The 22,187-nt window shown below is 52.1% G+C and overlaps 7 protein-coding genes across 7 annotated transcripts; all 7 read left to right on the top strand.

Moving 5' to 3' along the window:
• The first annotated feature begins 1,011 nt into the window (after window positions 1–1,011).
• Window positions 1,012–4,418, top strand: SMAC4_09292 (uncharacterized protein). Its single transcript, XM_003347760.2, has 5 exons — window positions 1,012–2,366; window positions 2,483–2,662; window positions 2,731–2,992; window positions 3,079–3,674; window positions 3,731–4,418. The coding sequence occupies exons 1-5, from the start codon at window positions 2,159–2,161 to the stop codon at window positions 4,111–4,113; spliced, it is 1,629 nt and encodes a 542-aa protein (XP_003347808.1). The 5' UTR covers window positions 1,012–2,158; the 3' UTR covers window positions 4,114–4,418.
• Window positions 4,419–5,074: 656 nt separating this feature from the next.
• Window positions 5,075–6,094, top strand: SMAC4_09293 (uncharacterized protein). Its single transcript, XM_003347761.2, has one exon. It carries the CDS (start codon window positions 5,129–5,131, stop codon window positions 5,885–5,887), a length of 759 nt encoding a protein of 252 aa, XP_003347809.1. The 5' UTR covers window positions 5,075–5,128; the 3' UTR covers window positions 5,888–6,094.
• A 213-nt stretch (window positions 6,095–6,307) lies between these two features.
• On the top strand, window positions 6,308–8,554 carry SMAC4_09294 (uncharacterized protein). Its single transcript, XM_066090931.1, has 4 exons — window positions 6,308–6,537; window positions 6,621–7,888; window positions 7,950–8,074; window positions 8,138–8,554. The coding sequence occupies exons 1-4, from the start codon at window positions 6,441–6,443 to the stop codon at window positions 8,334–8,336; spliced, it is 1,689 nt and encodes a 562-aa protein (XP_065947607.1). The 5' UTR covers window positions 6,308–6,440; the 3' UTR covers window positions 8,337–8,554.
• Window positions 8,555–8,962: 408 nt separating this feature from the next.
• SMAC4_09295 (uncharacterized protein) lies at window positions 8,963–11,518 on the top strand. The gene is made up of 2 exons (XM_003347763.2): window positions 8,963–9,849; window positions 9,925–11,518. Exons 1-2 carry the CDS (start codon window positions 9,533–9,535, stop codon window positions 11,402–11,404), a joined length of 1,797 nt encoding a protein of 598 aa, XP_003347811.2. The 5' UTR covers window positions 8,963–9,532; the 3' UTR covers window positions 11,405–11,518.
• Window positions 11,519–12,010: 492 nt separating this feature from the next.
• On the top strand, window positions 12,011–13,882 carry SMAC4_09296 (uncharacterized protein; the record flags this gene model as incomplete). Its single annotated transcript, XM_003347764.1, has 1 exon — window positions 12,011–13,882. The coding sequence occupies one exon, from the start codon at window positions 12,011–12,013 to the stop codon at window positions 13,880–13,882; it is 1,872 nt and encodes a 623-aa protein (XP_003347812.1).
• A 2,004-nt stretch (window positions 13,883–15,886) lies between these two features.
• On the top strand, window positions 15,887–18,212 carry SMAC4_09297 (uncharacterized protein). The gene is made up of 3 exons (XM_003347765.2): window positions 15,887–17,216; window positions 17,281–17,601; window positions 17,666–18,212. Exons 1-3 carry the CDS (start codon window positions 16,131–16,133, stop codon window positions 17,795–17,797), a joined length of 1,539 nt encoding a protein of 512 aa, XP_003347813.1. The 5' UTR covers window positions 15,887–16,130; the 3' UTR covers window positions 17,798–18,212.
• Window positions 18,213–18,532: 320 nt separating this feature from the next.
• On the top strand, window positions 18,533–20,788 carry SMAC4_09298 (uncharacterized protein; the record flags this gene model as incomplete). The annotated part of the gene is made up of 4 exons (XM_003347766.1): window positions 18,533–18,870; window positions 18,935–19,712; window positions 19,800–19,952; window positions 20,033–20,788. The coding sequence occupies 4 exons, from the start codon at window positions 18,533–18,535 to the stop codon at window positions 20,786–20,788; spliced, it is 2,025 nt and encodes a 674-aa protein (XP_003347814.1).
• Window positions 20,789–22,187: the final 1,399 nt, after the last annotated feature.

Below are 22,187 nucleotides of genomic sequence, written 5' to 3'. Positions count from 1 at the left end.
AAATGAAACCCATATTATCCGTTGCTATTGTTAAATTGCTCATCCATCCATCTACCTCTTCCAGGTGCCAGGTGCCAGGTGCCAGGTGCAAGGTGAGGAAGGGCAGCACGGCTCGCAGGAAGCATAAAAAGGGATGGGAAGTTAATCACCGTTGAAGCGGTTGCAGCGGTTGAGCCTCTTGGCAAAGTCGAACGAACCACCACTCATCACTCATCACTCATCACTTCATTGTGAGCTTCCTGCAGACCACTCCATGTCACCACAGCATTTCCCCCGTTTTCTTCTTCGTCTTCGGTCCCGGGGCAAAGGGTCACAATCCAAGCCAAAGAAAGACCACCAACGTCGGTCCCGGCAGTCAGTCCATTTTCAGTACAGTCTGAACTCTGAAATTGGTGAACAAAATGCGGAGAAACACCAGATCAGGCACAAAAGATGGGGGTGGGGAGGGCATTTGCTTGGAGTTGGGGGAACATGCAACTAGTAGCGGTTAAGATGCCGAAGAGCGGCGTGGTAGTATTGTGTATACACTGATACATAGTAAGAGGAAGCCAAGAACAGCCAAAGGTTGTCTGTGGCTGGACTTGCAACGGGGGATTCGGGATAGAATCGAGACTTGGCAAGTCATATAAGCCAGTTACGATTCCCATTTCTCACCTATCTTAGATACCATGCCTACCAAGAACCATTCGTGATGTGTGTGTGTGCCTGTCAGACTGTCAGCTTACTTCCCGCAAGAGCAAAGACAAGACAAGAAACCAGACAAGCTTTTCTGCGTGGAACCGCATTCCGAATGATCGACTCTGGAAGTCTGAGACGCCCGCAGGACCGAGACATTATTCCTGTCAAACCATCTTGCCATCCAGATCAGTCGGGTTCTTCTGGATTGATAGCCTGCCGTCCGTCTCACCGTCCTCTGCTGATCATTCCTTCTTCTTTTTCTTCTCGCCACATGGGTTTTTGATTTTGATCCATGGCCCCGACAAAAAAGATACTAAATACTGACAGGATAAAAATGGGATTTCCAACCTATTGACCTTGGCTCCTAGCTCCCCAGGCTCCCCTTCTTGGCCCTCACGAGTCTTGCCAGTTTCGCCCGTTTCATGAACCGCATTGGCTCGCATGTGGCAGCAACTAAGCAAAGTCCGATCGGATTCGAGATACCAGGGTGGTGATCAACAGTTCAGAGGGAGGACGCTAACGGACGAAATAGCCTCTATCCCGGCTTGGTATGTGGTATTTATCCGGGGAAGACTGGGGGACACCCACCTTTGTCTGCCGTCCATCCAATCCGCTGGCTCGGCCGCCAACCTTCTTGCTTTTCCCACCCCCGTCCTACCCCAGACCTCCATGGGATGCCAAGCGTTCGGTACATGCAAAACAGGACGTTACCCCAGAACTGGCGGCGGGCGAACTCCATCTTGAATCATGGGGTAAAGACGACCGGCGCAACGTCTCGTTGGTCATCCTCGAGTCTTCGACCGGGGATGGCTAGGCTGTCATCCCAATAATGGAGTTCCCCCGGTATTCCCACATACCTTTGACAAACGCGACAGCACGGAAGAGGTTAGAGTAAGGTTGGGGAAAGACTTGGTGTGTGGGGGAACAACCATCATGACTGGAGGATTTTGAGTGTCACTCCTCGTCGCCAACTCGAATAGCGGTTCCGAGTTGTCCAGAAAGAGGCTTGTTGGCATCGTCACATTAAGCCTGATCTAGGATGCAGCAAGCATGTCGGTTTCTCCACCGGCAGGGCAGTCGGCATGCCTGATGTCTTTCTTCTCTCCCCGCACGAACGAACGAGGTGTGGTGTGCCCCCAAGTGGAAGGATACGGTGATCCGTTCGTGGTAGGTACAACCTCCCAAACCTCCCAAACTCCCAAGCAATGAGGTAATGGGGTAATCCTCCGGAGGACGGTTCGATATTGCAGGGTTCGCGCGCGGAGTCGCAACCTATCACCTGGTGCTCTATAACTGAACCAGCGTAGTGAATCCAGGAAACTGGTTCGGTTCATGGTTCTTCGGTGCAGTTTATAGACGTGCCCGTTCCCGCGCCCGACTTCTGCGCCTTTGCCTTTGCTCTCTTGCTTTTCCCAACCCATCCGCCAACCCTTTGGCAAACCCTCACACCTCGAACCGGCATCAACAAAATCTCAACAAGATGGGTGGTGCAGGTGCGTCTGACGTTGGGCTTTCCGACCCCGTCATCTCTCGCCTCGCAAGAGAGGACCCGATCCCATGGTACAAGAAGCCCAACCTTCGGTTCCTCTACTTCATGCTCTTCCCGACATGTATGGGCATCGAGTTGACGTCGGGATTCGATTCCCAGATGATCAACGCCCTCCAGATTTTGAAACCATGGGACGACTGTAAGTTTACCTGGACTTTTCATCTTGCCCTCGTGGGTTGGCCTGTCAGCCCGGTCCATGGCTTGAGGGGCGGGGCGTGGTGTTGTGTTGTGGCGGCTAACCGACCTTTATCTCAGATTTCGGCCGTCCCCAAGGAGCCCTCAAGGGCATTATCAGCGCAGCATACTCTCTTGGTGCCATTTTGTCCCTTCCCCTGGTGCCCATCGTCAACGATAGGTTTGGCCGAAGATGGTCCATTGCTCTTGGTTCAATGACCATGGTTGTGGGCGCCATCATTCAGGGCTTCTCCCAACACGGTAGGCATCTCCTCCTTGACAGCTACCGACCAGACTCTGAATCCCTCTGACACACCACCCGTCAATAGTCGCCATGTACATCATCGCCCGTATGATTCTCGGCTTCGGAATCCCCACTTGCATCGTCTCCGGCTCGTCCCTTATCGGCGAACTTGCCTACCCGAAGGAGCGTCCTATCTTGACCTCGCTCTTTAACGTATCATATTTCATCGGCCAAATTGTTGCTGCCGGCATCGTCTTCGGAACCAACAGCATTACGACCAACTGGGGCTGGAGAATTCCATCGCTTCTCCAAGTTTGCCCTTCGCTGCTTCAGCTTGGTTTCGTCTTGTGCGTACCACATCAAAGTTCTTATGGAATCTTCCGATCGTGTTTGTGAAGGAACGAGCTCGCTGACTTGAAACCCCTTTGCGCAGTTTTATCCCAGAAAGTCCCCGCTGGCTAATCACCAAGGACCGCTCTCAAGAAGCTCACGATATCCTGAAGAAGTACCATGGAGAGATGGCCCGCGGTGAGGAGTTTGTTGCCGCCGAGTTCGCTCAGATGCAAGCCGTTATCCGTCTTGAATATGAGGTCGTGTCCAAGAGCTCGTGGATGGATCTCTTGAGGACCACCGGTATGCGCAAGCGTCTTCTTATCTCCTCGATGCTCGGTCTTTTCACCCAGTGGTCCGGCAATACCCTCATCTCCTACTTCCTCAGCGATCTCCTCAAGATGATTGGCTATACGGAGTCGACATTTATCCAGAAGATCAACGTTTCCATCGCCTGCTGGAGTTTGGTCTGCGGTGTGACCGTCTCGCTCCTCGTCACCCGTATCAGACGTCGTGTCATGTACATGGCCTGCACCATCAGCTTGCTGCTGTGTTATATCGCGTGGACCATCTCCATGGAGCGAGCCATGCTTGGCAAGGCGATTGGGAAGCCCAACAACGCGGCCAACATCGCTACCCTCGTCTTCATTTACGTGTATTCGCCTTGCTATAACATGGGTTATAACGCCCTGACCTACAGTAAGTCGAACCTCATCATGCCCTGTTCGGAGATCAATATCACTGACTCGAACCAGCCTACATGGTGGAAATGTGGCCCTATGCCGAGCGCTCTCGTGGTATCGCCATCTTCCAGCTGTTTGGTCGTCTGGCTAGTTTCTTCACAACCTTCGTCAACCCCATCGGTCTCAAGGACGTTGGCTGGAAGTACCTCATCTCGTATTGCTGCTGGCTCGCATTTGAGGTCGTCTTCGTGTACTTCATGTTCCCCGAGACCATGGGTCGCACGCTCGAAGAGCTTACCTTCATGTTCGAGGGTAAGGAACTTCAGAACCAAGCCAATGCGGCTGCCGAGAAGGTGGTCAACCACGACGAACACGACACCACTGGCCTGGGGAGGCGAAGCACCACCGAGAAACATCAGGGCGGCTCAACTGACGTCAGGGAGCATGTCCCTTGATTGAGCTTTTGATGATGGATGCTGAGTCCCGCGTTGGACTCGGAATGGTGTCTGGGCTTTGAAACTTTGTCGAGTGTTAGGGATCCGTGATAGGACAGGTGCAATATCACAGGTCGGTATCAGGCGGGAACTACTTCTCGTTATGATGTCTTGAATACAATCCTAATCTTCGTAGGAATGAGGACAACATTCAACCCGCATGCCGGGACTGAAAAGACTGAACCTTATGTGTCTCCGCGATGGTGCTTTGTTTGCAGCAGTATCCGTTTTCTAAGCGAACGATGAACAATCGCCTGTACTGATGCAACTGGGACATTTGTTGAAGACTTGTGATTTGTCGACGATGCAGCGACTTGACTGGGGGCCGTACGCTAGCAGGGTAAGGTAAGCAAAATGTGGAGGCATCGTGAGAGCATCCCCATGATGAGGATACTCCCAAGACTTCTGGCGTTGAAGGAACACGAGATGCGCATCTGCATGAGCTGATGAATGCAGCAATCATATGTAAAAAAAAACCAAAACTGGAGCGGTGTGTGCTTGAGAAGGAGGACATAGAGAGCCGCGGGCGTCGGACGTTGAGGCTACTGCAGATCACCGTCGTCAGTATCCGCCAGATCATAGAAAAACCCTTGACCAGATGGCGAGGTTGTTGATACCACCTACCCATTTGACCTTAGTAAGCAATGGCGACGCCATCGACGCCCCGCCCAGGCACCCAATGTGGGAAGGCCCCGATTGGATTGCCGCGAAAGGGTCTTACTCATGTGCTTGCGGCGGAGATATGAAGGATCATGATGGGGACCTCTTGAGCATCAGTCCAAGCCGCAAACATCAATAGCCCCGAAAGGACTGAAACTGATGTCTCCATCCAGCGGGAAGTTTCCCCGCTCCTGACATGCTGCGAAAAGGTATAAGACTCGACCATGAGACGACCGTAAGAGTAGAAAGGCTTTCTTGAGCATCCAACTTCACTTCCTCTTTTGTATACCGACCGCTCTCTCCTCTTGAAAGCAACATGGGTATCCGGCATATGCTCATCGCCGCGCTCGCGGCTGTGGCACCTATCGTCCAGGGAGCTCAGATCTTCAGCAATCACGGTACCCTCAGCGGCTGGGATGGCCAACAGACCGAAAACAAGGGCAAGATCTCCGAAGTAACCAACTTGGTCTACGAGGGAGGCACCGCTCTCAAGTTCGAGCAGACATACGACTCGTCATACTCTGGCCGCTACCATGCTGAAGTGCGGACTCTCAACGGGTACGCCCGGGGTGAGACGCGCTTCTATGGCTTCGTGTTCCGCCTACAGGGCGACTGGCAGTCAAGTCCCGCGCAGTCCTACAACATTGCCCAGTTCATCGGCAACTTTGGCTCCAGCAGCTGCGATGAGTGGTCGCCCACCAGCATGATCTGGGTCAAGGGAAACCGCCTCATGACCAGAGTCAAGAGTGGCACGCTCTGCTCTCCCCAGACCACTTCTTTCGACACCGGCATTGACGTCACCGGCGGCGTCTGGCACAAGATTGTGATGCAGGTCAAGTGGAGGAGCGATAGCACCGGCTACTTCAAGCTCTGGTATGATGGTACCAAGGTCGTCGAGCAGCGCGACATCAAGACGACTCTCGACACCGACGTGAGGTTCCAGTTCCGTGTCGGTCTCTACGCCAATGCTTGGTACGATTCCGGCTATGCTGGCACTCAGCCCTTCCGTCAAGTTTGGTTTGATGAGATTGCCATCGGCGACACTTTTGCGGATGCGGATCCCGATCAATGGTAAACGACTTGTGGTTGATAGTGGGGTACTAGGCGTTCGGATGACGATCAGGGGTAGCTTAGGTATAGTTGCACCGCGGAAAGCTGAAGGGCGGTCAATTTGTGGCATGTGGCTGAGATAACATGGTCGCTCAAGGACTCGGAGTATTGGCACCAAAACTATGTCGCACTCATATTGTAGCTAGCAAAGAATGAAAAAGAACGGTCGAAACTCAAATCCAGGGGTGCCGAGGTTGGCTGAAATGCTTGTGCTGTGACCCCAATATGCGGGGAAAGACATTGTTGGGATGGCCTCTCATTTGCCGCCTTGAAGATCGACAAGCTGTCAAGTCGTCCAAAACAACGCCCCTTTCATCGAAAAGGGTAAAGCGCAGGCAGGGATAGACACATGGCCGGCCGGCGACTTCCTTTCTATTCTTGCGGTGTCTGCGCGGGGTAAGCAAGGCGCTGCGTAACGTCCCTCAGATATAAGACATTGCTCTTTGGAGGACCATATTTCAAGTGCTGGAGTTTGCCCTTGTTGTTTTCGGAAAAAAAGCAACGAAACGGTAAACATCATGACGACAATCGTGGAGAGGACACCTTCCGGCATCATCTACAAGAGTCCGCAGCAGCGAGACTTCCCCCAGCTTGACTTGTTGTCTCTCCTCTTTGGTAACATTCCCCCTTGGAGGGACGGTGCTGGCTCAGATTTCGTTCTGAGCAAGATTATTTGAGCCTTACTGACGCCTTGGTAGACTCACCAGCATGCGGAGCGAAGGAAGATACAGTGATCCATGCCGACGCTGCGGATCCCAGCAAGGCGATCACTAAAGCCCAGCTTCGGACTTTAGTCAAGCGCCTGGCTTATACTCTTCGTCAACGGTACGGCATTGGTCAAGACGGGCCGGAGAAAGACGTGGTGTTGTGTATCTCTTCGGGCCACTTCTTGTTACCGTGTTTGTTCTATTCGACCCTCGCAGCTGGTGGCATCTTTTCATCATCTAGTCCGTCATCCACCGCTAGCGAGTTCGCTGGGCAGGCTAAGCAGATCGGCGCAAAGCTCATCATGTGCAATGAAGACACCAAGGATATTGCTGCAGCTGCGGCCAAACTGGCCAAGATTCCAGGCTCTCGAGTTCTTGTTCTGAAATCACAGCCGCACCTTGAACTCGCCGACTTGGACCAATCGACACCGATTCCCATCTCGACCAAGACCCTGGATTGGCAACTTATTACGGACACAGCAGCCCTCGAAAACAGCATCGCCTGTGTTCTCTTCTCGAGCGGGACCACTGGTCTACCCAAGATGTGTAGGCTCTCGCATACCAACCTGGTAAGCGAGGCCTGTCTCGTGCTTGATCCGATTCGGGAGTATGAGAAGAAAAGGGGACGGGATATCGCGAAGGACTACCGGTCCATTGCCCACTTGCCGGCGGCACACATTGCGGGTGTCCAGGGTTACTTTGTCAACAGCTTCTACCTGGGCGGAACCTTGTACTGGATGCCTCGATTTGACTTTGTCAAGTTTCTCGAGTACAACAAGAAGTACAAGATCACAACCTTCTTCTCAGTACCACCCATTTACTTGGCCATTGCCAAAAGCCCTCTGGTGACAGATCAGTTTGACTCGCTTGAGACAGCTGTGACGGGGGCAGCCCCCATGGGAAAGGAGCTTCAACTAGCAGCTCAGAAGAAGCTTGGGAAGGGCAAGGCGCAACTTAGTCAAACGTGGGGCTTGAGCGAAACCACGGGCTCAATGACAGCAATGCCACGTGGGATTGACGATGAAACGGGGAGTGTGTCAATGTTGGTGATGAATGGCCAGGCACGCATTGTTGACGATGACGGCAAGGATGTGGAACCAGGACAAGCTGGCGAGCTTTGGGTCAGGGGACCGAATGTGACGAAGGGGTATTATAAGAACGATGGCGCCAACAAAGAGGCCTTTGTGGATGGGTGGTTCTGCACTGGCGATATCGGGCTCTTTAAGGACGGCAAGTTTTATATTGTCGATCGGAAGAAGGTGAGTGATCTTGGTTTGCTGTTTGTTTGCGTTAATGGCCATCGACTAACAGATGTTTCAGGAACTCATCAAGTACAAGGCGCTCCAGGTGGCCCCGGCCGAGCTTGAGGCGCTGTTGGTCAGTCATCCCAGGATTGCCGATGCGGCAGTGATTGGTGTGGAAGGAGAAGGCACTGAAGTGCCTCGGTAAGTGTCTCGTCAGTGTCGGACGTGATGGCGAATACTGTAAGCTAACATCAAATGAAACAGCGCGTATGTCGTAGCTGGCGATGCGAATCTCAAGGCCGAGGAGATCATGGACTGGGTTGCCAGCAAAGTAGCCAACCACAAGAAGCTTCGAGGAGGAGTGGTGTTTATTGATGCCATACCCAAGAGCCCGAGTGGGAAGATTTTGCGCAAAGACTTGCGGGAGTTGGCCAAGAGGCAGGACAAGGGGAGCAAGCTTTGATGGGTGTTCCTCGATTTGTGGGTGGCGATAGTCTGGATCTTGTATTGTATATGTTGGAGCTGCGGAAGAAGACGGCGCTTATGTTGCTGACATGGCTGTGGTGGAAACCATGTTCAATTCTGGAACTTCGTGACAATATCAACATGTGTATTTTATGACGATGTCCTGGCCAGTAACACTGCATCGCTGGAATCGCGAGACCTAAGATTGTTTGTCAGAAAATGCTGTTCAATCACAGATTTGGATGAAAAAACTCACAATTGTGAGAGTTACCGTAATGAATATTGGGCATGGGGAAAGGCAGGAGAGGCAATGGGTGGGTTGGAGTTCCAAGTGGAGGTGATTTATGAGGGCATTGGAATGGGAGTGACTAGACACGGGAATCCAATGGCGCAGGAAAAGATGGGAAAATTGGAAGAAGAAGCCGTTGTGGAGGATTCCGAGCAGAAAGAATTTTCACAGTCACGATGGATTGAGCACGAAGGCAGAGATTGGAAGGAAGGCGCCTCCCGACTCCAGCGCAAGTGCTTCGTTTGCATGTCGAAAATGGAAGTCGCGATGTTGAACAGGATGGTCGCGACAGAAAATTAATTGAACCAATGAGAATGCTTCGATTGCACCGTTGTGCTATCCACTGCAATGACGGCATCAACTGGAACTGGTGGAGTGCCCCGCAGACGGGAGCTTCAGCGCTAAGACCGGGAGCTACCTCTAGCCTCTAACAAGTAGTACCTTGAGCAGGCCTGTTCCCAGAAGACATGAATGACAAAAGACAACCACCACCTCTGCATAAAAACGACTCTGGAGAAGACACTCAATAATCAAGAGCGTGGACGTGGATGGCATTGATAGTCTATGGTCTCATCTTGAGGTTCCCAGCACTTTATGAGTCGAGACATGCTGGCCTATGTGAGCATTTGCACATCCGCTCGTAAATCCTGAGTAGCCATCAAGGTACATGTCGAGGTATCTTCCGTTAGCTACCTCTCCTTCCTCCCAGCACCTCTGTGAGCTCGGTGCTTCCCACACCGGGACTTCCACAAGCTCAGCACACAAAAGCAGCGAAGGCACCAATCATGTTTTCTCGATTACACCCTTTCATTGATCCGTCCCATATCGTACCAGTCTTGCCAGTCTATCTGAACCCTCTTCTTCCCCTTTAACCCTCTTCTTCTGTACTGCAGCCATCGGATGACATGATTGCACTGCCGCGTCTCTCCCGACCCCTCTCTCGACCCCTCTCAACGGCCTGCCACCGACAACTCCTCCCAACCCGATTCTCCTCTCCTTTGCGCAATCCGACGACGACAACACAGTCCCAAACCATTCGCCTCTTCTCGTCCACACCACAAATCACAATGGCGCAAGAATACAAGCTCAAGGGAATCACCTCTCTCGACCTCCAACCAGGCGAGAAGCATGAGGTCGAGGTCGAGGGCCTGGACGCAAAGGTCCTCCTCCTCAATGCTGCCGGCAAGACACAGGCTATCGGTCCACGATGCACTCACTACGGGTATGCTACCGGAGACACATACTGCCATGCGCCCCCGTTGTCAGAGACCCAAAACTAATGCGACTGCGAATCTAGTGCTCCCTTGGTCAAGGGCGTTCTCGGCCACAACGGAAAGCTGACCTGCCCATGGCACGGAGCTTGCTTCAACACCACGACCGGCGATATCGAAAACGCCCCCGCGCTGAACGCTCTCCCCGTCTTCAAGGCCACCGAACGCGACGGCGCTGTATACATCACTGGTGATGCCGAGACCATCAAGGCCGGCAACCGCAAGCCCAAGTTCAAGTGCAAGGTCGCCGGAGCTCCTCTGTCCGACAAGGTGGTCATTGTCGGTGGTGGCTCCGGTGCCTTGGGCGCCGTTGAAGGCTTGCGCGAGCTCGGTTTCGCAGGCCCCGTCACCATGATTACCAACGAAGGGTACCTGCCCATTGACCGCCCCAAGCTCAGCAAGACACTCATGACCGACCTCAACAAGCTACAATGGCGTGATGCCGAATGGTTCAAGAGCGGAGACATCGACATTGTCCAGGACGAGGTGGTTGGCGTCGACTTTGGCGGAAAGACGGTCAAGACCAAGTCCGGTCAACAATACCCCTACTCTCGACTGGTCCTTGCCACCGGCGGCACCCCCAAGCTTCTGCCTCTTCAGGGCTTCCAAGTCTTGGATAACGTCTTCACTTTGCGCAATGTCCGCGACGCCGAGAACATCAGCAAGGCCATTGGGGAGAAGGGCAAGAAGATTGTCATTATTGGTTCCTCCTTCATCGGCATGGAGCTCGCTGGTTGCACGTCCGACGGAAACGACGTGACCATCATTGGAATGGAGAAGGAGCCTTTGGAGAGGGTACTCGGTGAGAAGGTGGGCGCCCTGGTCAAGAAGAACATCGAGGCCAAGGGTGTCAAGTTCTACATGTCGGCTGGCGTCGAAAAGGCCGAGCCATCAACAAGCGACCCCTCCAAGGTCGGCTCAGTCCACCTCAAGGACGGAACCAAGCTTGACGCCGATATCGTCATTTTGGGCGTCGGCGTTTCTCCAGCTACCGAGTACCTCAAGGAAAATAGTGTTGTCCGTCTTGAGGACGACGGTAGCTTGAAGGTTGACGAGAACTTTTCGGTCGTTGGACTCAAGGACGTTTACGCCATTGGCGACATTGCTTCTTACCCCTACCATGGTCCCGGTGGTGATGGCAAGTATGTCCGCATTGAACATTACAACGTTGCTCAGAACGCTGGTCGTACGGTAGCCAACCATATCGTCCACCCCAACCTCCAGTCCGAGTTCTTCACCCCGGTGTTCTGGAGTGCTCTTGGTGCTCAGCTGCGGTACTGCGGAAACTCGTACCATGGATGGGATGATCTTGTTCTCCAGGGTGAGCCGGACCAGGGCAAATGGGTGGCTTATTACGCCAAGGGCGAGACGGTTGTGGCCATGGCTAGTATGGGCAAGGATCCAGTCATGGCTCAGTGTGCTCAAATGATGCAGCTTAACAAGATGCCGAGCAAGTCACAGTTGAAGGATGGATTGGATGTTCTCAGCCTTGGACCTCCTCAGTAAGCATTTCCGTGGAAGACGGTTGGAGGAGAAAGCAGGCCTCGGCCAGATAATGACGGTTTCTGGTATGATGATTTACTACTTTTACTTAGCAGGCTAGCCTAATACATATGGTTCAAACATCCATTCCCATCTGTTCTTGATGAAGTCGGTGATAGTCACGAACATCCTCATGTCCATCAAGGCACACCTCTACCAATAGCCCTAACCCTGAAGATACCCAAATTTTTGTCCCCGTCGATGTTTCAGCAAAAATTCTTCCAATTGCCGTTGGCGTCAGCTTTTTTCACTGAACACCAACAGCACACCAACGCCGCCTTTGGACCGCCACCACCACCACAAGAAAATATGCTGGACGTCGGCTGAACTAGCACATGCACATTTCGGCCTAGGAATTTTTCATCTGACACAAGCACCGCTTCTCGACATACAGAAGTAACCTGGGACTGAACAGTTTACGGACAGCAATCGGAGGCTCAAGTCCAAAGGGAGCAGCCATCGTTACTCCTAAGGTACCGACTGGCTAATACCCGATTGGATCACTGTATAAGTCAAGACCCACTTATCCATCCAACACCAACAACTCCCACCATCACGAGACTCACGAAGATGTCCCTCTCAACATACCAAGCCGTCCTAATGGCCCCATTCATCATGTTGATCAAGGCGATGGCATTACTTCTCCTCCTCGTCTTCCTCGCAATCGTTACCATCGCCCTCTACCGCCTCTACTTCCACCCCCTATCCTCCATTCCCGGTCCCCGCCTCGCCGTCCTCTCCAACATCTGGCACGCCCACCACGCCCGCTCCGGCAGGATGTACACCCTCGGCAAGACTTTACACCAAAAGTACGGCCCGGTAGTTAGGGTCGGGCCAGATGAACTCTGGATCAACGCCCGGGACGCCTTCAAAGTAATCTACAGCGCAGGAAGCGGTTTCGAAAAATCTGATTTTTATCTGTCGACGGTGCTTACCAAACCATCCCTCTCATTTTCTCCCGTCCCCCCAAGGGTGGAGGTGCAACATGCCGACACGCTGGACTTACTTTCCGAAAGATATATGCCTAGGTATAGAACTCAGCGCAGGCTGATAGGGCCTGTTTATCAACTTTCTTCTCTCAAAAGGTTTGAGCCGCAGATTGATGCAGTTTTGGACTCTGCTGTCGCGAAGTTAAAGGGGTTAAAGGGGGAGGAGGTTGATGTGAAGGAGTGGATGCATATCATTGCTGTGGAATGTTTGGGAGCTGTGGTGCTGGGTTGGAGTCCCGGGTATATCAAGGCGGGAAGTGATGGGGGAACTAGTAGGCAGGGGTATCAGGGGTGGAAGCGCAAGTCCGTCTTCGGTCTCTTCCCTGTCATCACCAAACTGGGATTCTTGGAAGGGGCGATGGGAAGCTGGATAGGCAAGGGCATAACAAGATGGTTCTCCAACATCTGGAACGTCACCTTCGCCACGCCCAAGAACTTTAAGCCGTTCTTTACTCCCGTCTACCAAAAGTCTTCCAAGCGCATAGCGGCTGCGCTGAAAGGGGAGACCAAAGATCCCAGGGCGAAGGCAAGCAAGAAGAAGAATAAGCCACCTAAGAAGGAAGTGGCGAGGCCAAAGGATTTGTTGGAAGACTTGATACAGCTGCACAAGGCTAAGCCGGAGCAGTTCACGGAGACTTATCTCCGACGAATGGCCACGACGAACTTTGGTGCGGGCCATGAGACGCTTTGTTCGGCGCTGACGGCTTGTTTGGGTATGATTGGGATGCATGAGGCTGTTCAGGACAGGGTTGCGGAGGAGGTTGGGACTTATCTTCGGGGACAACAGGGCCAGGATGGCGGGAGTGGAAGTGCCTCTAGGACGGTCCCCTTTGATGCGACGGCCAAGGAGCTCAAGTATACCTTGGCGGCAATTAAGGAGGCGCAGAGACTGCACCCGGTCATTGCAATGAGTCTTTCGAGGACTGTTCCGCAAGGAGAGGGTGTCACGATGCATGGTCACTACATCCCGCCGGGAACTACGGTGGGGTGTAATCCTGTTGCGTTGCATCGGAACCCCGAGATCTTTGGTCTCGACGCCGACAGCTACAACCCGAGCCGGTGGCTATCGGCTTCCACCAGGTCGTCCTACATGTACTCTGGGCCATCAAGTACGACCTCCGGTGCCGACTCCGGATCCACCTCCGATTCTACCGGCAACGACAGTCAACAGCCGACCCCAGAAGACCTGGAACACAAAAGACTAAGAGAAATGCTCCACATAAACCTCACCTACGGCGGCGGCGCACGCACCTGTCCCGGGCGGCACTTGGCCGAGCTGATTGTTTGGAAGGTGGTTCCCCGGTTGGTGGCGGAGTTCAAGGTTGAGGTCACACATATGCCAGAGGAAAAAGATATGGAGAGGTATTTTATGAGTATGTTGACGGGTGTTAAGGTTCGGTTTTTGGAGAGGGAGAATGAAGAGGGCGGGAAGATGGAAGATGGGGATTTTTAAGGTTGGCGAAGGCGTGTGGGATAATGAGGATGAGTGGTGGGAATGATAAGGGCTGGGAGGTACATATAATAAAGGTTGATAAGGAAGGGAGAAGGGGTTTGATAGACACGGAAAAGATGACGATGACGGGGGCGATTGATGATGACTCCTGTTAAGGTAGGTATCGAGGGGCATCAGCAATCGACACGATTATGCCAATGACCATCAAAGGTGCATCACCTCGCTACAGCACCTAGTTCAGTTTTCGTCTCACAAACAAAACAAAAATTCGTTGAGGGGGCTACTCGTCAGGGTTGGATAAATGAGACAAGGACACGCGTGTGGTGAACGACAAGTGGAAGTGTGGATAAGGAATCAGTTCACATGCGCACCTGCTCTTGGGTATATAACCACATCTTGGTGGTCAGTCTGTCGTCCTGGAAAGTGGTCATCCTAAGGTTTCCGCGGCGGACTGGCTGACGTGGGTAAGTGAGCCCCCACAAAACTACCTAAGCTAACGTACCTACCGTAGCTACGTAGGTACCTTAGTAATAGTGTTGGTGACCTTACTGAGTGAGCTGGTCGATGCGGGACCATAATAGGTTCTAGGTTCGACTCCTGGCAGGACACATCCTTTTTCTTTTTTTCCTTTTTTTTTCCCCTTCTGAGCTTGGATTCCTCCTCGTGGTCGATCGAGTTGGTTCGGAAGTTGGTTGTTGCATGCTGCATCCATGTATACAGAGAGACAGAGAGAGAGAGGAGAGGGGGACGGACCACCACCATCGTTGAGGATTGAGTTATCCCAGACTTCTTCGTTCAACCTTTGATTTTATTTACACTTTGGTTGGTTGGCTGTTGTTTCTTCATTCATTACCTCTTTCAAACCTGCCCATGCATATCTCGTTCGTGCAACGAATGACTAGGCTCCCGTGGTATGATGCCGAATTCCAAGCAAGGCTTGAGCGGCCAACATAACTATGTTCCAAATTGTCAAGGCCGGGATGAACGTGAGTGAAGGGAGTGAGAGAGTGGTGCATTTGATAGGCGTCGTCCTTTCTGCTATAATTTCTTCTCTTTTCTTTTCCTTTTTTTTTCTGTTTTTCTTTTTTCCCTACAACCATGCTTTTTTTACCTCTGCCGTATCTTGCAAGATGTAGTTCAGCAAGCATCAGGACTTACCGAGTGAGGCAATCCCGCATGATCAAAGCTGTGCGATGTGTGGACCTATCGATCGGTTGATATGCGGATTCAATATCCCCTTTAGATACTCTCCTCAGGTGCGTAGGACGATGACTGCCGTTATCAAGGATTTCTTCATGACTTATGCCGAGGAACGAACCCCAACTTGGTGTTGCGTTTGTATAACCAGATGTTGTTTAACCGGGAGGAGTCATCCAGACCGGGAGGCAGGAGAGATCGACACCGTGCAGTCAGTGTCGGTCGGTATTGGCATCCATGATGTGCAGCACCAATATTGAAACGCTGCAGTGATATTCGAGCTCGTGATTGGTTAGAGTCGCGCGAATACTTCGAAGAACGTTGGTGAGACACTCGGGGTCCATGAACGTGAAGGATGGCGGGTTGTCTAGGTAATGCCGTGCTCCGGGGACGAAAGGCCATGCGTAGACGGACGGGTAGGTAGGACCGGGCGTCTGCAATGGGAAGTTATGCCGAAAGCTCCTGATATCGTCATTTCAAGTAATGATGGACACGCATGAGGGAACGTGCCGTCCTGTTGTGCATCGATAATTTTGAGTCTTGAGGTTTCATTCCTTCTTTCCCCGTCTCGGCACGCATATAGAGTTCTCGATGTCACTCAAGACGGCAAGGGTTCTCAGTCATCCATCCGCACTTTATCTAGACGTCAAACAATGTAGAGGTACGGAACAAATACCGATGATTATCGTTGTCCAATATGTCAACCGTTATCGGTGCCTCCCCAGGATTCTTCGTATGTGACGGTTCGTGATGTTACTGCACGTAGGGTACCATTAGCAGGGGACGGCAGGGACGAGTAGACGGGGAGGACCACGCCAGTATCCACTATCATGAAGATGGGAATCTGGAGGACACTTGCACGGCAATTGTCCAGGAACGTCCTAGTCGAAAGCAAGCACAAAAAGGTCAAGGGTATAACTTACCTTGAAGATGGTGCACCATGAGATGATGGTATAAAAGTCGAGTCCGTGTCGCCAGACCCACTCCTACTTCCAGTCACTTCGTAGCAGTCTGAGCATCTTGGCTCTGAACACACAAGACACCACCGAAAATGCTCTCCGAACTCCTCTCCCTCGCCCAAGGGCCCTATGCCCTGCCCATCTTGGGTCTCTCCCTCGTTGCCTACCTCCTGATCTCCACCATCCTCACCTACCGCCGTCTCTCCCACTTCCCCGGTCCAATCCTCGCCCAGTTCTCCCCCCTCTTCATGCTAAAAATATGGTTCTCCGGCCACCACTCCGACGGCTACAGCCGCCTCAACCAGGAATACCAATCCACCCTTGTACGCATCGGCCCAACAGACCTCATCACCGATGACCCAGCCGTCATCAAGCACATGAACGGCGCCCGCTCCGCCTGGGGCCGATCGAACTGGTACCGCGCCATGACCCTCGACCCGCGCGGCGGCTCTTTGTTTGACGAGCCCGACACCAAAGTCCACGACGTATTCAAGTCCCGGCTGTCCTTTGGCTACTCGGGCCGCGAGAACCCGTGCTTGGAAAGTGACGTTGACGAGGTCATCGCCACATTAATCGGACACATCCGCGAGCGATACATCTCGGAAGACGAGCGGGGCGTGTTCAAAAAAATGGATCTAGCGACTGTGATGCAGTTCTTTACGCTAGACGTGATCACGCGCATTGCTTATGGCAAAGAGTTCGGCTGGCTGGAGACGGACTCGGACCTGTTCGGGTGGATGAGCACGGTGAAAAGGACGGTGCCGGCTATCGGGCTGCTGGCGGAAATTCCTGTACTAAGGAAAATCTTTATGAGCGGGTGGTTCTTGTCGTTGTTTGGGCCGAAGCATAGCGACAAGGACGGGATGGGAAGGGTGATGGGTGTGGCGAGGGAGGTTGTGGCACGCAGGTTTGGCGAGAAGGCGGAGGACAGGAAGGATATGTTGGGCAGCTTTGTCAGACATGGCATTGATCAGCAGGCGTGCGAGGTCGAGGTGCTTTTTCAGATTGGGGCTGGGTCGGATACTACCACGGTGGCGATTAGGTCGACCATGTTCCACCTGGCGACGAGCAAGATGGCGTATGTGCGCTTGCAGGAGGAGATTGACAGGGCGATTGCACAAGGGAAGGTTTCTAGTCCAGTGAAAGCCGAGGAGGGGAAGCAGTTGGAGTACTTGCAGGTATGTTTTGGGCATGAGAACCTTGATGATAACGGCAAGGATACACTAACAATTTATGACTTAGGCATGCATCTACGAAGGACTGCGCATGCAACCGCCTTTCTCGGGCTTGTGCATGAAATCGCCTCCCAAAGGCGGAGACACTATCAACGGCATGTTCATTCCCGAAGGCACTCGCGTCGGCCAAAACTTCGGCGGTCTGATCCGGAGGAAGGATGTCTTTGGTGACGACGCCGAGATCTTCCGCCCGGAGAGATGGTTGAATGCCACCCCGGCCAAAAGGTTGGAGATGCAGCAGGTCACCGAGATGGTGTTTGGCTATGGCCGGTGGGCGTGTTTGGGGAAGCCCGTTGCCTTGATGGAGCTCAGCAAGGTGTTTGTCGAGGTAAGTCCATGTACGGTCTCTGTCGTTGGTAATTTAATATTGACCATAGGGAATCTTGAAATAGTTTTTCCGTCGCTTCGATCTCCAACTCGTCGAGCCCAAGAACCCGTGGCACGAATTCAACGTCAACATCGTCTGCCAGTCCAACTTGTGGGTCAAGGTCACGGAGCGGTTCCCAGAGGGAGAGAAGGCCTAAACAACGAGTTGAGTTACAATAGTGGGAATCAACAATTGAGCTGACATTTTGGATCTGTGCACAAGTTCGTGCTGTGTCTGATGGTTTGGTCATTGGGCTTCAGACTCTGACAGCGTCCATTTTGCCGGGCCAATACTGCCGGTCATCGCCCGAGAACCCTGATGCCTACAGGCAGGTACTCGAGCAAAGCAAAGCCAGAAACAACACCTCGCATGCTTTGGCTGACAAGGGGCAAAATTGTATCATGGGACAAGCGTCCATCAGGACTGTCAAAGAGTGTCCAGTGACCGGGGCATGTACCAGAGGTTGGGATGCTTGATGGTCGTTTACCTTGCTCATACGGCTGTGGGGTACGATTGGGAATTTCCATTTACTTTGTTATGTTCTTTTGCCCTACCTTATCATCGAAATTACTGTTGGACAATCAAGGGTATGGTGCGTGAGTGATTAACGCCAACACGCTGTCGGTGTCTTGCTTCCCAGACCATGCCGCCGCCACTTCCAAGAAGCAAGTCAATGCCGAATACCTACCTTTAGAGGTACAACAACCAAGGCTACATCAAGAGATAATGCACCAGCAAATCTTTTGCCCCGCGGAACTCCGGTTCATCCGTATCAGCTTGTCTCCAGAGCAAAAGAGCCCTACTCCCATCCTTTTCCTTGACCACACAATCCAAGCCATTTCTCCGTGCCACCACACCTCCAGTCCAGCAACATCGTGACAACAAGGCCAAAATGAAGGTCTTCTACATCGCCGCGGCCATTGTTGGCCAACTTCTACCCACAGTCCTTGGTCTTGCACTACACGGAGGTGGCACACATCATTGTGATCAATCGTTCCCCCTCAATGTCAACAATGGTTGCAGCAACAGCAATGTCTTCAACTGGTACGCTTGTCAGAACCAAGCAAACATTAATTCCCAGTGTATCAACTACATCGATTCCACCTTCTATAACTTTTGTGTTCAAAGAGGTTACATCAACGCCTTTGTGACCTCGGCAGCGTCGACTACCACTGTCACCAGCGTCACCCTCACCAGTACTACATACCAAGCCACGTTCACCCAGTCTGTGTAAGTTGTGAGAAGCTTCTCCGAAATGATCTGTGAGCGTACCATTGCTAACCTCCTTTGGTAGAACTGCCACTTCAACAGTAACCAGCACAACAGGCGGGACCACCGCAACATCCACCACCACCACCACCACAACTACCACCACCACAGCCGGCAGCGCCACCTCCACGACCACAAGAACCACCGGCCTCGCCGCTTACAGGAACCGAAAGCAGTTACAAGGTAGAGAAGAAGCCGGTAACCCGGGAGGGCAGTATGGGGCAACAGCCACAAATAACGCCTTATCCTCAAGCACAAGCCTGTCAACATTCACATCCACCATCACCACCACATTCACATCCACCTTTACCTCTACCTTTACCTCCTCCACCACATCCACCTTCACATCCACCCTGTCCCTCCTAAACATCCCAACCCTCACAACCACCGGAACGACGACTTTCACGACCACAGGGACAACAACCGGAACAACAACCGGTACTTCCACGTTTACTACCACCGGCACGGTGACGAGCGTTGTAGCTGCTACGCAGACGAATGTTTATGGGGGCGGCAATGGTTGGAATAATGGCAATGGCAACAACGGCAACAATGGATTTAACGGCAATGGCAACGGCAATGGTAATTTTGGCAACAACGGCTTTAATGGCAACAACGGCAACAACGGCAACAACGGCTTTAATGGCAACAACAACGATAACAACAACAACTGCTACAACATCAACGCCCGAAACCTGGGAGCCTACCCGGCGAATATCCTTCAGTATGCATGCCAATGCCGGTTTGGCGGTGGTGGTAACAATACGGGGTTTCTGTCGGCTACGCCTTCTACTGTTACTGTGGTAAGTCAAGTCATCAATCGACATCCGTATCTTAGATTGACTGTTGGCGTTGAGTTGAATAGGGGGTACTGACATGATGATTCACAGACCATCACATCGACCTTCTCATACCCAACATACAACGCTGTTTCCACCAGCACGGTATCTACCACCACGGTAACTGTTACGACTGCAGCTAGTCCTACTACTACTACGACGACGACTACCAGTACCAGTACTTCAACTGTGGGGGGTGTTAGTGTGAGTTCTCCGTGTCTTTGAACCCCATTGGATGCCTCCTCTATCGATGGTCAAGATAGATATCCTAACAAAAATGACAGACTCTAACAGTCATTACCCTGCCAAACGGGTCCACTATCACTCTCTCTCCGACATCAACCTCAACAACTAGTTCTTCTACCTCTACTACCAGTAGCACTAGTAGCACTAGTAGCACATCAAGCACCTCCCTCTCCACCTTCACTTCAACCTTCACCTCAACCTTCACTTCCACCATCGTAATCGGCGGCACCTCAACCAGCACAACAACAGGAACGACTACAGGAACAACCACCTCCACTGGAACTTCCACCTCCACCACGACCTCTACTGGAACCTCCACTTCAACCGTGACTTCCACGTTTACGTCAACCTTCACCTCCACCACGACGCTGGGTGGGAGCACGACAACGACAACGGGGACTACAACGGTGACGACCACGGGGACAGTGGGGGCCAATACGGGGACGAGTACTTCTAGCACGTCTAGCACTAGCAGCACCACCACCAGCTGCATCACAAACCTCAGCGTCACCACCCTTACCGTAGCCGGCACCACAATCACGTACACCTACGCGGCCAACGCCACGGGCACATCTAGCACATCTTGTCCCACGTCGTCGTCGACCACAACGACATCATCTTGTCCCACGTCGTCGTCGACCACAACGACATCATCTTGTCCCACGTCATCGACCACGTGGAAATGGGCAAATGTAGGCGCGGCGGTGGCTAGTCCTACTGCTACTGCTGGTGGGATGAATGGTAGTGGTGGTGGGTTTGCGGTGTTTAGGAAGCCCGGTGGTTATGGTCAGTAGTGTAGGTTAGTAGAGGGGAGGTATGTTCATATATGGAGTAAGGGATGGGAGGGAGACTGGGAGGTAAACTAGGGTTGGCGAGGAGGTGGAATATGGAGGGGAACAGGCGGTAAAAGCGAGGGGAGATGAGAGTTGACGGGAGGTTAGACATGACTGAGTCAGTTCTTTGTCGGGAGAAAGGAAAAGGGTCGGGGGTAAAAAATGAAGTGAAACAAAGAGAAGAAATGGTCTAGAGAGCCTTAGAGTGTTTATCTCGTCGGGAAGGTAAGATTGACTAGAGATAATTCTTTGAGTAAAAGAAGGCCCCGATGACGAGTGTTGGGCAAGGGGGCTCGGTGGTGATTAAAGGCTACAGCGAGTGTGACGAGTGGCCCGTGGTACCCACTGGTGGTGGGCCAGCAGCGTTAAGAAACCGACGGGAATGGCCGGTGAGGTAGACAGGAGGGAGAAATAGCGGAATCAAATCGGGGGGAGGGGGCGTTGAAAAATGAAGAGAAATGGTTGGGAACTAGAATAAACGGTTCAGTCGGGCAGGTAACAATGATTAGTTTTTCTTACAGGAGTGAAAGGGAAGAGACTGAAGCATCTTTTAATAGCAGCTGGTGGTGTTGGCAGGTACAAGGAAGGGGTAAAAGAGCAAACGAATCTTGGGATCAACGAAGAAAGAAAACATGCCGGTTATGTAATAGGTTGGAATGCGAGGAAGAGATCATGGATATTAATCCTAGGTACTTATAGAGCGGAAGAGAAGATGGGTTTTGTCTATTTGGGTTGTTACGGAAATTATACTGTGCAAGAAAACAAAATTGGGGGATAATTGTTGCGATGTATAACACGCTATTGATCGAAACTCCTGTTTGGCCCCAAAAGTCAAAGACCAAAACGTGAAAAGGTGAAAGTATATACAGTGCAGTGAAGTGTGAAAAGAAAGACACGGTCCAGTGGAAATATCGGGGGCTAGGGCATGGAGGTGCTGACGGAGTGCTGCCGGGAGTTTTCCAGCAACCAGCATACGCTAACACCGGATTGAATGATAGCATGAAAATGAAATGGAAAGCGACTAGTGAGTGAGACAACCGTAACAGGAAAGAGGAGGGGGGTCTAGCAAACTGTAAATTGACTGTTGGAAAAAAAGTTTGAACAGCAACTACTATATTTCAAATCTCACCTAAATTTTGACGTAGTCAATATCTCGTTATTTCAACGCTCAGCTGTTTCAACCATTATTTTACTCTTTTCTTACTGTTCATTATTGGTTGGGAGGTCTTAAACGTCTGACTAGTGTTCCGGGAGGCCCTACGGGCCTCGGCCCTCCCGTAAAGGATGTAAGACTAAAAGGGACCTAGGAAGGGCCTTTCAATTTTATATAAAGCGTGGAGGTGCAAATGGAGGTGCAAAT

The sequence above is a fragment of the Sordaria macrospora genome, chromosome 6, assembly GCF_033870435.1.
Source record: "Sordaria macrospora chromosome 6, complete sequence".
Taxonomy (NCBI): Eukaryota; Fungi; Ascomycota; class Sordariomycetes; order Sordariales; family Sordariaceae; genus Sordaria; species Sordaria macrospora.
Note: the sequence above shows the minus strand (reverse complement) of the source record. Positions and strands in the feature narration are given on the sequence as shown.